The sequence below is a fragment of the Macrotis lagotis genome, chromosome 1 (assembly GCF_037893015.1).
Source record: "Macrotis lagotis isolate mMagLag1 chromosome 1, bilby.v1.9.chrom.fasta, whole genome shotgun sequence".
Classification (NCBI taxonomy): Eukaryota; Metazoa; Chordata; class Mammalia; order Peramelemorphia; family Peramelidae; genus Macrotis; species Macrotis lagotis.
This window is the reverse complement of record NC_133658.1, coordinates 290,202,067-290,215,000: the sequence shown is the minus strand read 5'-3', so window position 1 is coordinate 290,215,000 and position 12,934 is coordinate 290,202,067. Positions and strand designations below refer to the sequence as shown.

The 12,934-nt window shown below is 38.8% G+C and overlaps 1 protein-coding gene across 9 annotated transcripts in view; it reads left to right on the top strand.

Moving 5' to 3' along the window:
- FUBP3 (far upstream element binding protein 3) overlaps positions 1 to 12,291 on the top strand; it is a 63,038-nt gene extending 50,747 nt beyond the window's left edge. For 2 of the 9 annotated variants that reach the window (XM_074210914.1, XM_074210911.1), the window contains exons 13-19: positions 2,344 to 2,504; positions 3,327 to 3,400; positions 3,737 to 3,817; positions 4,053 to 4,129; positions 7,926 to 7,997; positions 9,022 to 9,149; positions 10,360 to 12,289. In XM_074210914.1, the coding sequence (XP_074067015.1) occupies positions 2,344 to 2,504; positions 3,327 to 3,400; positions 3,737 to 3,817; positions 4,053 to 4,129; positions 7,926 to 7,997; positions 9,022 to 9,149; positions 10,360 to 10,368 (602 nt within the window). In that variant the 3' untranslated portion in view covers positions 10,369 to 12,289. Of the gene's footprint in view, positions 1 to 2,343; positions 2,505 to 3,326; positions 3,401 to 3,736; positions 3,818 to 4,052; positions 4,130 to 7,925; positions 7,998 to 9,021; positions 9,150 to 10,359 lie in introns of all 9 variants that reach the window. The other 7 variants (XM_074210917.1, XM_074210915.1, XM_074210912.1 and 4 more) reach the window with 6 other exon arrangements.
- Positions 12,292 to 12,934: the final 643 nt, after the last annotated feature.

Genomic DNA, 12,934 nt, shown 5'->3' with positions numbered 1-12,934 from the left:
TTTAAAGATGTTTGGGATGTGGTTGGAGAAGGGCACCCATACAAATGTCAGGCACTCCCTCTGGGAGTTGGTGCTTGAAAACAAACTGCAGCCTCTTTGGGCCCCTAACTGGATTTCCATGATAAACACAGCAATATTGACAGATAATGTGGCCAGCCCGGCTCTTGTCAGCCCAGCCTTTTAGCAGGTTTGATTAATTGCTTTACGATTTCACGTCCAGCTGGGGGGCCACTGGTGGGTCGTTTCTGCCCCCCATCAGGTGGAACAATGGAGCAGGCTGTTGAATCAGTCTATAGACAGCCACCATGTGCCAAGCGGGTGACCTCATTTTGAAGGAAGATGAACTTAAATTAACTCCTTCCGGCCCCGTGCAGCATAGAGTTGACTGCCTTGCCTTATTAGCATGCTCCCAAGGCCTAAGCAAAGAATCCCTAGGGCTAGGGTTGCAAATGCTACTATTTTCTGAAAATCAGGAGATAATAGCTAACTGGAGGCTGCTGGACTTTGAGAAGCAAACATGCACCTTTTTGTTCATAAACCTTGATCATATTACCTTGACTCAAGATGAAAATAGTACTGGCAGGGGCTTAGTGGGTTAATGAGATCTATAGATCCATAGCTTTCCCTTCAGGTTCACCTTATACCTCTTCCTTGTTTTGATATAGCAACCTGAAAACCAATCAACAAATAAGGTGCTGTCCCATTTTGTGGGTCAGTGAAAAGAAAATTCCATGACCCTTTAGAATGACTCTTGAATGAAATTGGTATTTGTATAAATTGAGAGTGAGATTGATCTTTTAAATTGTCATTTTGTTACCTAGTTTTTGTAGCTAGTAGGAAAAAAATAGGAAAGCTTTAAAGTATTCAAAACTTTGAGACCTATTTGATGAATTGTTATTTTGTTTATTTAAAACCACTTTGTATAACATTTAATAATCAAGTAAATGTTAAATGAAACTTGAAACAAAGTACCAACTAATTAGTTTTATAAAATAGTGTATCAGTTTTATTTTCAGCATACCAGACTAGTCGTGTTGTTATTAGTTACAAAGGCAAAGTTTAGAGGTTTGTTTAGTTTTTCAGTTTGTCTTACTGAAGGCTACAACCTTTGTTGATTCCCTCCCAAATGTCTTTGAAAACCTAATTGCTTGAAGAATTATTCTAAAATAACTTTCCATACCTGAATATGGGGGAATGAGGAAATTAGGGCAAATATCCCCTATCCCCTAAGTTTTTATTTTTAAGTGAGAGTTAGAATATGGAAAAATCTTAAAACGAAACAAGATTAAAAAAACCGAAACGAGATGTTTAAATATTTTTATCTGTTTTGTGTATAGCCATTTTTAGATGATCATTTTACTCCAGATTTATGAGTTTTCCCTCTATCTCCACCACCACCACCTTTTTTTTCCCTCTCCAGTTGAGTGGAGCTGATCTTTAAGTTCTGTGAAATTTCAAAAGAAGAATTGAACCATTGTAATGCTGGCTAGAGCTTTTGTTAAGCAAATTTCATTAAGAGACTGGGACTCTCACAGGTTTTTCAAAAAGTCCAACTAAATTTTCATTAGCCTTGCTCCACCCAGTGTTCTTATGTACACTGTCATGGTATGGCTCCCTGTCTAGATCCATTCCCTATGGATGCAGTGACTTTAGAAGTGACAGGATGGTATATTAAAGGCCTTAGTGGGAGCCAAGAATTGTTCAATCCTTTGCCTGGCCGTTTGACCTGTGCAGGGAGGGGAGAGCGGCTGGGGTGGCCTGTGTGTTTTGGTTGAGGGCCCCCATTGTACAATGGAGGAGCCATCAGAAAGTCATTCTTATACTGAGAAAGGAGATTGTAACTTATCGGAGGGACAGAGTTTGCTAACTAAACAGTGTTTTTCTTGGACCTGGGGTTCGGGTGAGGATGGTATTGAAGAGCAAACTAAAATGCAGTGCAATTATACTAGTTTGGAGGTTGTTAGAGAACTTTCCCCCTTTTTAATAGTAAATCCCCACTTTATATCATATATGTAGGATATATACATTCCAGTTGATCAAATAACTCAGTGCCAATAGACATTCTGATGATCACTGTCCTGTTGATTTTATCCAAGTTATGTTACACATAATGAAACTATTATCAATAAGTGCTCAAGCTCCAGCAGACAAATGACTGCCTTCTTAGAGCAATATTGTTCCTTAAAAATATTTAAACATTTCTTGTTTACTCTGTATATGTCTTGGTGTAAAAAAAAATTTTTCTTGCTAAGTAAAGGATATAAAAGAGAAAGAAATATCTGATTTGTTAGCAGGTAGCAGAGTCAACTCATTTTCTCTCCTGGTTTTTTTTTCCTACCTAAGGGGGTGAGAACATCAAAAGCATAAACCAACAATCAGGAGCCCACGTAGAACTTCAGCGAAATCCACCCCCTAACACAGACCCCAGTGTACGGATATTCACCATCAGAGGCGTACCACAGCAGATTGAACTTGCCAGACATCTCATAGATGAGAAAGTTGGTGTACGTACAAGACCCTTTTTCCCATCTTTGGGCTGGTAATGGAATATTCTTTTGGCTGTCTGGTGCCTTTCCCCTACTTTGCCCCAAATCTTCGTGCTTCCTGTGCCATTCAGCAGTTCCTCACACTGTTTTGGTGAGCTTGGTTGGGGCAAATGGGTTTATCCCCATTTCACTGAGGATAAAGTCTGAGCCACAAAGACTGATAATGGCCATGGGATCAACGAGTAAAAGCATTTTAGATGCTCCAGCTCCTTACCACCCCAAATCTATGCCTCTTTTTCAGGCTAGATGGGGTTAATGCTTTGCACCTAGCATTGCCCGCCTGGCCTCTTGTTGGCATTGTACTGGTAGCCAGACATGCAGATGGTTTTCATTGACTCTGGCTTTAGTTTCAGGCACCTCAAAGCAGATAAACAAAGGGAGTGTTGATGGAGGAAAGATTTGCCACTGCTCACCTCAAAGGGGACATAGAATTGCAGAAAGAGACTTGGGCCAGCCTTAATTGACGGGAGAGTCAAGCAGGTTGGTCCATATACACAGGGTGATAAGCTAGGTTTACTGTGCTGTTATCATCCATAGACATTAGTAATACCATTATTTGCTGTTCTGTGGTATTGTTCACCTGAGGGTGTGAAACCATTCTGCAAATAAAATTTTCTGTGGGGAAGAAAGGATAGATTTAGGGTTATGAAATATTTTGTTTCTTTTTTTTCCTTTTCTTTTCTTTTTTAATTTTTAAATTTGATTTTTGATGGGAGGGTTTGGATGGAATTTAGATGATCAGTGAATAGGAAGTTAGAATTGTCCTTGTATCTGTGACAGGGTACCAATATGGGAGCACCTGGAGGCTTTGGTCAGAGTCCTTTCAACCAAGCACCTGCTACACCTCATCAAAAGTGAGTCTTTTACAGAGAATTTCTCTCAAGAGTTCTTCTCACACACCCCACCCCACCCGCAGCTTCCTTTTGGAGGACTCCCAATAAAAAGGTTGAAATTTTGGTAAGGGCATGGCAGTTAAATGTTATAAATTGTATCACCCCTTTTTTATCTAATCTTTGCCTTGGCCCTTGATGATTGATGTCAGGGCTTTTCCAAATTAGTTTGGGAGTCCTCTTTTCTACCACTAACAATCCTGTCACTGCTATTGGGTTTTTAAACAGGACTTCTGGGACAGTCTGTTCCATAACCTCTTCTCTAGCCATTTTAATTATTTCTTTTTTACCTTCATATAGCACCTTTCCTCCAAGGAGCTCAGGGTGCTTTCCAAACATTGCTGCTAAAGTGAATGGCAACCCTCATAGCAACCCTGTGAGGTAGGTAAAACCAGTTATTTCATTCTAGTTCTCTTATAGTGGGCAAATAGCAAAACAAGCTTAATCTTATAAAAAATATACAAGTTTAGCTTTCAGGCTTTGATAAATTTCCCATCATAAGTGGAAAGCATGGAAAGAGAATATTGAATGAGAGGAAAAGGGGAGGGGAGATAGGCATGAAAGGTGAAAAAGGAATATGATGAACCAGAAAGAATGTATGTTTTGTAATCCACAGTGGTCCTCAGGCATTTATGACCCAGGGCTGGGGTAACACCTACCAGACGTGGCAGACACCTGCACAGCAAGTCCCAAGTAAGTGATACTTCAGAGTCCAATGAAAAAAGTTGTACATTTTCTCACATGATGCTGGATAGATATATTGGTGAATTCCTAGTGTCCTCTCAAGTCTAAAAGGCAGTGAAGCTTTCTTTAAAAAACAAACTTCATGTGGACATGGCCACCAGAAGTGATTGGTCTGGGAAAATAGCTCAGGTCTTCTGCATTCCTCACAGGTGTGTTATAACAGACTGGCTATGTCGAGTCCTACTGTTTGGATGCTTTCTTCACCATCTGTGCTTTTGCTATTCCAAGATATGTATCTTTAGTTAACTGTTGCTTCCAAAAATTGGAGAACAGAAATGGAGCTGGAACAGTCAGGTCCCAATTGCTCTCTCCCCCAGATCACACAAGAGCCATGGCCTTGTTTGCAGACTAGTGATATGCGAGAGGATGTGGAAAAGGTGGTGGACAAAGCTTAGAAGAGAAGAATCAACTTCTCTTGCTGTAGCTCTCTGGGGTGGGAATGAACTGATGCCTCTTTTCTGCTTTCTATAGTCACTTTCCAAGTTTATTGGCTTTGTTTCATTCTATTTAATAGTCACCAAGCACTTGTCCTTCATGAATGGGTCATAAATACCCTATTTCACAAGACTTAAGAGATTCTTTTGGACCAAACTACACTTACACAGTTGCTATTTAGTGGGTCTCATGTTGAAAAGATTTAAACACAGAACTCCCCAAGAACACTAACTTTTTGTGGCTAGTCTTCTTCGGTCCCTCTCTTTGCTGTAGATGACAATCTCCCCTTTTTTTGTACCTATCTTATATCAATATCAGTAAGTTGTCTACACATCCTGTGGAGCAAATGTGGTGGAATTTTGGGAGTTGGGATAGTTAGGGGCAAGGTGGGGAGACAAAATAGTAGCCATTAATCTGATGTTTAATCTTTCTTACATTTTAGGGGAAAAGAATTTGATTTTTGAGGTGGAAAGTTGTGTGAGTCCTCTTTGAGGAAGCTTGTCCAACCTTCCCAGTCCATGTTCCCCATAATTGGTTGCAGCTCAGGAGACCCTTTGAAAATCCTTTTTCAGTCTGAAAACTAAAATGACCTTTTTTCCCCCCCATATTCTCATTCCAGAGTCAAATGAGTCCCCAAATCTGAAAACAAATTTAGCTGTCTCTAATCATTGTGTTTTATTGATATTTAGAATGTGTCACTGCTGCTTTCCAGCTGTTCCAGAGATTTTTTCCTATTTTATCATCCCTGGTAAAAATCAGATTTCTTCAACATACTGAAAATCTTAGCCTGTTTTTCTTTGGGAAGCTTCATTTTGACTCCAGATTTTATGACCTTCAGCATACTGTTGGTCTTTATATCAAGTGATACGGCCCCTACCCAATGGAAATGAAGCAGTCCTGTTTCTAAGGTTATTGGCTTAGAAATGGGGAAAATGCTGGTTCAGGAATCCTGAATTCCCTAGTTCACAAATAAATACTCCAGTAGATGTGAGTTAACAGGACTCCAAAGTCAATCAGGTTCTAGTCCTGATTTCCCCATTTGCTAACCTGGTGATGGGAGTCCAGGTACTTCCCTGTTCCCTCATCAAAGAGCTCCCCTTCTTTTATTTTTAAGGTTTTATATTTTATTATTTAGGTTGGTTATATGCTTAACCAGATGTCACAGTTTTCACATATCTTTGATGAATAAGATATTCTTTCCCAGAATGCCAGAAAAGGTGTCCCCCCCCCAAAAAAAATAGCTGTTTTTCTGAATATGACTGTACCTTGACTAGAAGAGAGCAACTTTTGGTTTAGCTGGTGGCCAAAGCCTAGCTGATCTTTTCCTATTCTGTGCTATGGTAGATACAAATACTGAACACTACACCCAGAAGAATAGATATGTTTAGACCCCTTGCCAGTCAGTTCTGACTTTTTTCCCCCAAGGATAAGAGAAAGAAAAATGTGGGTAAGAGCTTTGTGATAGCCATCCATAGGTAAAGTGGTATAGGTTTTTGCTTGTTTGTTTTTTTAGGCTTTTGAAAGGCAATGGGGTTAAGTGGCTTGCCCAAGGCCACACAGCTAGCTAATTATTAAGTGTCTGAGGCCAGATTTGAACTCAGGTACTCCTGACTCCAGGGCCAGCACTCTATCCACTGTGCCACCTAGCCACCCCTGGTATAGTTTTTAAAACAGATTTTAGTGCATTACCCCCGACTGAAGATCAAGGTGGTTCCCAGTTAGGCCCAGGAGAGTTTGCCAAGTCATAGAAGGCTTACTCTTTCAGAAACTACTGAAATACCTATAACTGAAAAACCTTATTTTCTACATCCCAAATTTTTTTTATTGAAATTTTTAAAGGAAATCTTTCCAGGATGGAGGTGGAGGAATGTTGACCCCACTCTCTTAACCTTATCCAGTAGTGAATTTCTGTCTGCCATTCATCTTCTCAGTCCACTTGACCTTTTCAGAGAACCACAGCATGAGAGACAGACAGACAGACAGACACTGAGACACACATGCACATGGACACGAATACAGTGTGTGTAATGACCCTATCCTCCTCATGCTTGTTTTCAATCCTGAATAAACTAACTGATGGGTAACACATTTTGCCAAGAAATGTTTTTAGTGCTTTCAGCCTACTTTGGACTGTAATTCTAATAAAAGGCATTGAAGGAGGTCCCTTCCTTTGTTGGTACTAGCAGGTGGATACTCAAGCCAGCACTGACCGCAGCAGAAAGAAAGATCCTGCCTTATGGCTTGGTCGTGTCTTTTAACCCTCTTTCATACCCCTGGACAGGATACTACTACTTTCTTCCCTCCACCCATTTCACACTGGCAATGTATTTTGTTTAACAATATCCTTACCCCCTCCCCCACCCCTAATCCTCACTGATTCAAAGCCCTTTGTATCTTATGTTGCAGTGTAGGACATGTACCAGGAATGAGAAAGTCTTTATGTGTGTGTCTGTCTTCCCTTGAAGGAACCTTCCATCTCCTCTCCCCAAAAAAGGAATTTGGAATAGAATAGGAATATGATGTATATTAGTGACTTTTGGATAGAATGATAGCCTTTCCAGTCTGATTTTTACTGAATTGTGGGTTGGGGAACAAGGGGAAGTGAGATTAGTGTTTGGATTGGTATTCTTTGATTTCCTATACTCAGTTTCTCTGCAAGTTTTGCAGGTCTATTTGTCCAGTTGTATAGAAGAGAAAGGTTTATGTTGTGTTATTTTGTTCTCTTTCCCTGTTTGAAGTTCAGTTGACTCTGTAAATAAAAGCCCAACTCTGCCTCTCAGTTTCTCTCTACCCTTCTGTCCATTACCTGTTCTCATTTAAGGTATTGAATGCTAAATTACCTCAAAGTAATCCATAGCCAATGTCTCTGAAGCCTTCTCCCTGACACATTTCATTAGGATGCTTCTTTGCCCTCATAGCAGCCTATTCTGTTTTCTTTCTGTCTTAGGGACCATCTTCCTTTCTCCTTTAACTCACCTCCTATGCTCCATATCTAACCTAGAAGAACCTCTTTGCACCCCTTCCCCATATAACCATGGGCCAGAATTCATTGTTTATTTTTTTTGAATAGAGGTTCACATCTTGCTCTCTTCCTCTTTCGACCTATCCTCCATCCTCTTCCAACTAAATCTCTTGCCTCTTTTTCCCCCAAAAAACTGAAAGTACCCAAAACATTATTGTGAGGTGTGTACTACATAGGCTTGTTGGTGTGGATAAAAAATGCACCAAGAAGCTCTGGGCAGTAGCTAGGCAGGAGGAAAAAAACCCTCCTTTCCTCACTGGCCTGATTGTTTTTGTCCTCTTCAAACAGGCCAGCAGAGCCAGCAGCAGAACAGCCAGCCTGGTTACAGCAAGGCATGGGAGGACTATTACAAAAAACAGAGTGAGTGGCTTTCTTCAAAGGCAGATGACCAATGACAGAGTGCCTTCTTGTCCCTCCTGAGCACATTTTAATTTACTGTGGACAGAGCATCCTCTTTTCCTCACCACTTTTCCTCAGGAACTTCGTATCAATACCTCAACTTTGTTCCCCATTTTTTCTTCTTGACTTTTTGCCAAAGCAGAGTTGTAACCATCCAGATTGCATCTCAGCCGGTATGGAAATACACAATAGCATCCCTTTCCTATGCTGATTTTTATTCAGCTGATTCTCATTGAGCCAGCAGTAGGCTAGGTGAAAGAGAAAAGGTAGAAGTAAGTGTAGTAACCTGAATTCTTAGACTTGTCTCTAAAATGTGGTGGTTGCCTTAGAGTCCTGAAGTCTTTCTGAATCATATAACAATCACAAACCAAATCAGTCTTAAAAACACATAGTAAATCAATTCAAATCAGAGCCAAATTGGTCAATTTTCTTAAATGATTGGAGTAGATGAATTAAATATTCTATAAACTAAATTGAGATTTCATTTGGTTTGAAACCCTGATTCACATCACCTGCTAATTGTGAGAGCTCAAGTTGAAGGTTGATGAAGTTGGGTAAACTAAAAATTTAGGCTTTAGGGATTTTCTGTGAAGGGAAATGATAAATTTTCCCCTCTCATTGAGAAGTTCTTGGATGTGAAAAGAAAAGGGGATTACTAAAGGGAAGTAGCTGAATGGCTGAATGATGCTGGTTTTTTTAAAGAATTGTTAGTGGTAAGACAGCAATGGAAAGGGCGGCATTTTTTTTGTTAAGTATTTGTAATTTGCACCCATTAGCAAGCCAGCTTCAATCAGGTCCTTGTGACCATCCAACTCTTCAAAACTGAAATATCAGGAGATATGAGCAATGTTTCCTCTTGTCCAACAACACTTTAGAAAAGGAAACAGTTAGATTTGAACACTGTTTTTTAGCTGATATGGCTTGTTCTTGAATGCACTGGTATGGGTGCCTTCAGATAATCTGTCTTTCCTCCTTTGTCAATCAGGCCATGCCGCCAGTGCAGCTTCTCAGGCAAGTTCCCCACCGGACTACACAATGGCCTGGGCGGAGTATTACAGACAGCAAGCCGCTTATTATGGGCAAACATTAGGGCAAGCTCAGGCCCACAGCCAGGTCTGTATTCCCTTGAACACAGCAGTGTGTACTTCGGTCCTGTCTCTTCCTCCCCCATCTTAGAATAGTTTTGGTGAGTGAGTGCAACATTGGCATGCCTCCCCATTGAAGCTCTGACCTCTTAGTCAACCAGTTTTCATTGTCCCCTGTTTTTTTCTCCATCCTGATATTTGGGTCTTTATAAAACTTGGACACGAACAAAAAAGCAAATATCAGCTGGGGCATTTAGAGTAATCAGGAGAAATCTTAGTAGCCACTTTTCAGAACTCCGGCTTTCTTACTCTATCTATAAAGAAATCTTTTGGACCAAAGATAACTGGAATTAATTTTGTAATTTAGTGGGGCGACTCCTCCATTTGGCTTAATAAATTGCCATCAATTTAATCAGTTGTATACAATACAATCAAGAAAGTACATAGGTTTTCTAAGGCACCTCCACATAGGGAATGTGAAGAATTGAACGCTTTTGCCATGCTGAACAAGTTGCCACTCCTTGATGCTTTCTGGCTTCAGAATAGCTGGCTAAATTTCTATCACTTGGTTTAGAAAGGTGTCTAATAATAATGATTATCTAGTCCTAACTTTTGTTTCAGCTCCTGAAGCACCTCCCAAGTCATGTCAAAGAGGGTTCTATATTGGCTACTCCTTGGAGGCAGAGCTGAGAGGCCCAAAGTTGGATTTTCCTCAGCCTTACATGTTTCCAACTTCTAAAGTTTGATAATTAGCAATTTTGTTAAGTATTTAGACCAGTTATCAGGCAATTTAAAGGAAAAATATAGTTTTCTTGTTCCTTTTAATTGCAATGTAAACCATGGTGTCCAGTGACTCAAATAATGGCCACCTCAGTGGGCTTTGGGCCCCATGGATGACTTCCTCAGCAACTGCCTAGAGGATTCAGCAGCAGTGAGAAGCTGAGCTTTCCAAATGACCACAAGCTAGGAAGTGTTTCTACTTCTCTCTCACCCTATTTTATTTCCCCATTTAGAAGAAAAGCAAGGTTTTATCTTGCCATACCCTATGACATCAGTCCCATGGAGTGGAGGGAGATATTTCTTTGTACATTGGCTCTCTTGTCTGTTTGGATGCCTGATACAGTCTCAGAGGGAGAGGAAAGAGTGACCTGTCACCCACCCTGGGGAGAAATGTTCAGAAGTACATACTTCGAAAAAATCTACCGAGGAAATAACTTTTCTTTCTTTTCCCTCTACAGGAGCAGTAGAACAATGTCCTTATGGCAGTTTTTTTTCCTTGAAATCATTGTGAAAGAAAACCTTTTTGTAACAGAGGTTTCTAGATTTGCAGCCTTTTGATGAAGATTTTTTTGTTCGTTTTTGTGAAACACTAGTTGTAGAATAATCTATACTGAACTTTTCTAAAAATCAGGAAAAAAATTAGTAATATACTAAACTTCATGAAAATGCTGGTAATCTTTTGATTTTGTTTTTTGGGGGTATTGTTTTGTTTTATTGTTACTTCCAAATTTGTAAACTTTGGGGTTCTTTTTGGAACAATGTCTGCAATTTCTAGGCACCAAAATGTTCCCCAGAGTAGTGACATTTCAAACATGGGAATATTTTTTGTTTGGGGTTTTTGTTTTGTTTTTGTTTTTTTTTTTTTCTTGGCGTGTTTCTTTCTTTTTTGATCTTTTCTGTTGCAACAAAGTGGCTTGGAAGTCTTAGGTGTTATGTAACAAATCCTAAAAAATTTTTAAACAGTATTTAAATATTCTTAAATATGTAAATGCATTATTAAATGTTTTACTTCTAATTTCTTTTATTTTGGCTGTCTGATTTTATTGCATTTTTTAAAAAAAAACTACATTATGTATTGTAATTAATTATGTGAATTCTGTATTGAAACAGTTAACTGTTTTGCTGTCAGACAGGTTAGGGGAGGGGGGACATTTTGTAGGGTTTGTATAATTTCTAGAGTCTAAAGGGGTAATATAAAAACATGTAATTTTTTTTAGCAATACTTTTTTTTCACATGTCCATTTTGGGTTGCATTTGTGTATCTAAGACCTCCAAGCTTATTTTAAAAAATTTTAAAAACCTTCCTCTATGCTCTCAGAAATATAAATACTGTTATTTTTAATATTAAAGATAAATCAGCTACTAGTAACTTTAACACTGTGGAACATTAAAACATATATAAGGTAGTAACTATTTTTTAATTCCAAGGTGTTTTTTGCTTTTTTCATTTTTCTTTCAAATATTTTCATATCTAATATTTGTCAAATTACTTAGAAAAAATAAATAATTCTAGTATTAACCACAGTATGCGATAAATAATTTTGATTTAATAAAAGGGATACTATGATTTCTTATGTTTAGTGTTTTCTTGTACAGATAACTGTATTTTTAAAAGAAAAAAACGGAACTGAAACTATTTTTTCTTGCATTTTTAATTGACCTGAGGGACATTCCGTTTTGAAATGTACTGAATTTACTGTTCGGTTTTTTCTCTTTCGTTTTATTTCCCTATAATGCTTGAAATGTCTAACTATAAAAAAATGCAATTAAATAATGTTGAGCATGGTGTTTAAAACAAAATGTTCTTTTTATTTGACTGACAGTTGCATTTTACACTCTATATAATAAAATTTCCACAAGGCTTCTTGTGGGTGAAGTGTTTTTAGTCTGTTTTATTTTGCATTTTCTTAGTACCTCCCCTTTCCATTGACACCCCAAATGGAAAGAGGTCAGGAATGCTTGCTTGCCTGCTCTTAGATGACTGACTCACATTACATTATCTACAACTTAGTTGCTACACTACATAGACTTATATCTACTTCGTTAAACTAATTTCATTTTAATGGATTTGTATAATTTGATGTTATTGACTTGAGAGCCTTAATTACAATCAACCCCTCTTACCTGTCACATCTAAGCATCTCTTGAAATGGCATGACACTGAGAAGTTAATAACTAGAGTTTCCTCATATGGAATGGCTGTCATTGTAAGTGGATCTTGAAGATTAATTTATGGGAGTAATATCAAGGGGTTTTGATCCAATCCTCCATTGTATAAACACACTTTTCCTGTAGCTAAGTCAGCAAAGCCTATATTGTCTGCTCCATGTTTTCCGCTAACCTGTCTCTCCATACATAATCATCTGATTGTGTGTATTGTGTCATCATTTTAGACAGTCCTCTAATTGTATATAAAATAATTAACTGAATCTGCAGTTCTTGTGAGTCCTGCTGCTTGTTCTCAGAATAATAGATTTGGGTGATGCTCCTCAGTTGGAGGTGGTGCTACATACCACATTGATCCCTACTTATGGTGGGAAACAGGTTTCTCACTACTTTGGGGGAACTTCTTGTGAATGGATCTATTCAAGTGATGAGATGTATAGTTGCAGCTAGAGGCCAAATGGTCTCTGAATCAAGAAAGTAGAGCAGTGTAGTGGAAGAATAAATACTTCTGCCTTGTATTTTTTTAACCACCTGCTTTTTTTCTTCCTGGGACCAGAAGTGATGTTAAAGGCAAATTTCTATGCTTAAAATTTGAGTATGTTGCCACTCTCCCTGTCTTATAGGGGAATATCCTTTTGATCTAGGTGCTCCTTGATAAGCTCCTTATTAGAACTCTGAGTACATTTCTTGTCTATTTTCTAGACCCCAGCCTGTTTCCTCTCTTCCCCCTCCCCGAAAAAAAAGGCATCTGTGGCCCTGATAGGTCAGAAAGGGGTGTAGAGAGAATCCCATCTGCAGCAATTTTGAGGCATATTGAAAGCCGGAAGAAAAAATGGGGATATGGCATCTTTAAATACACCTCTAGAG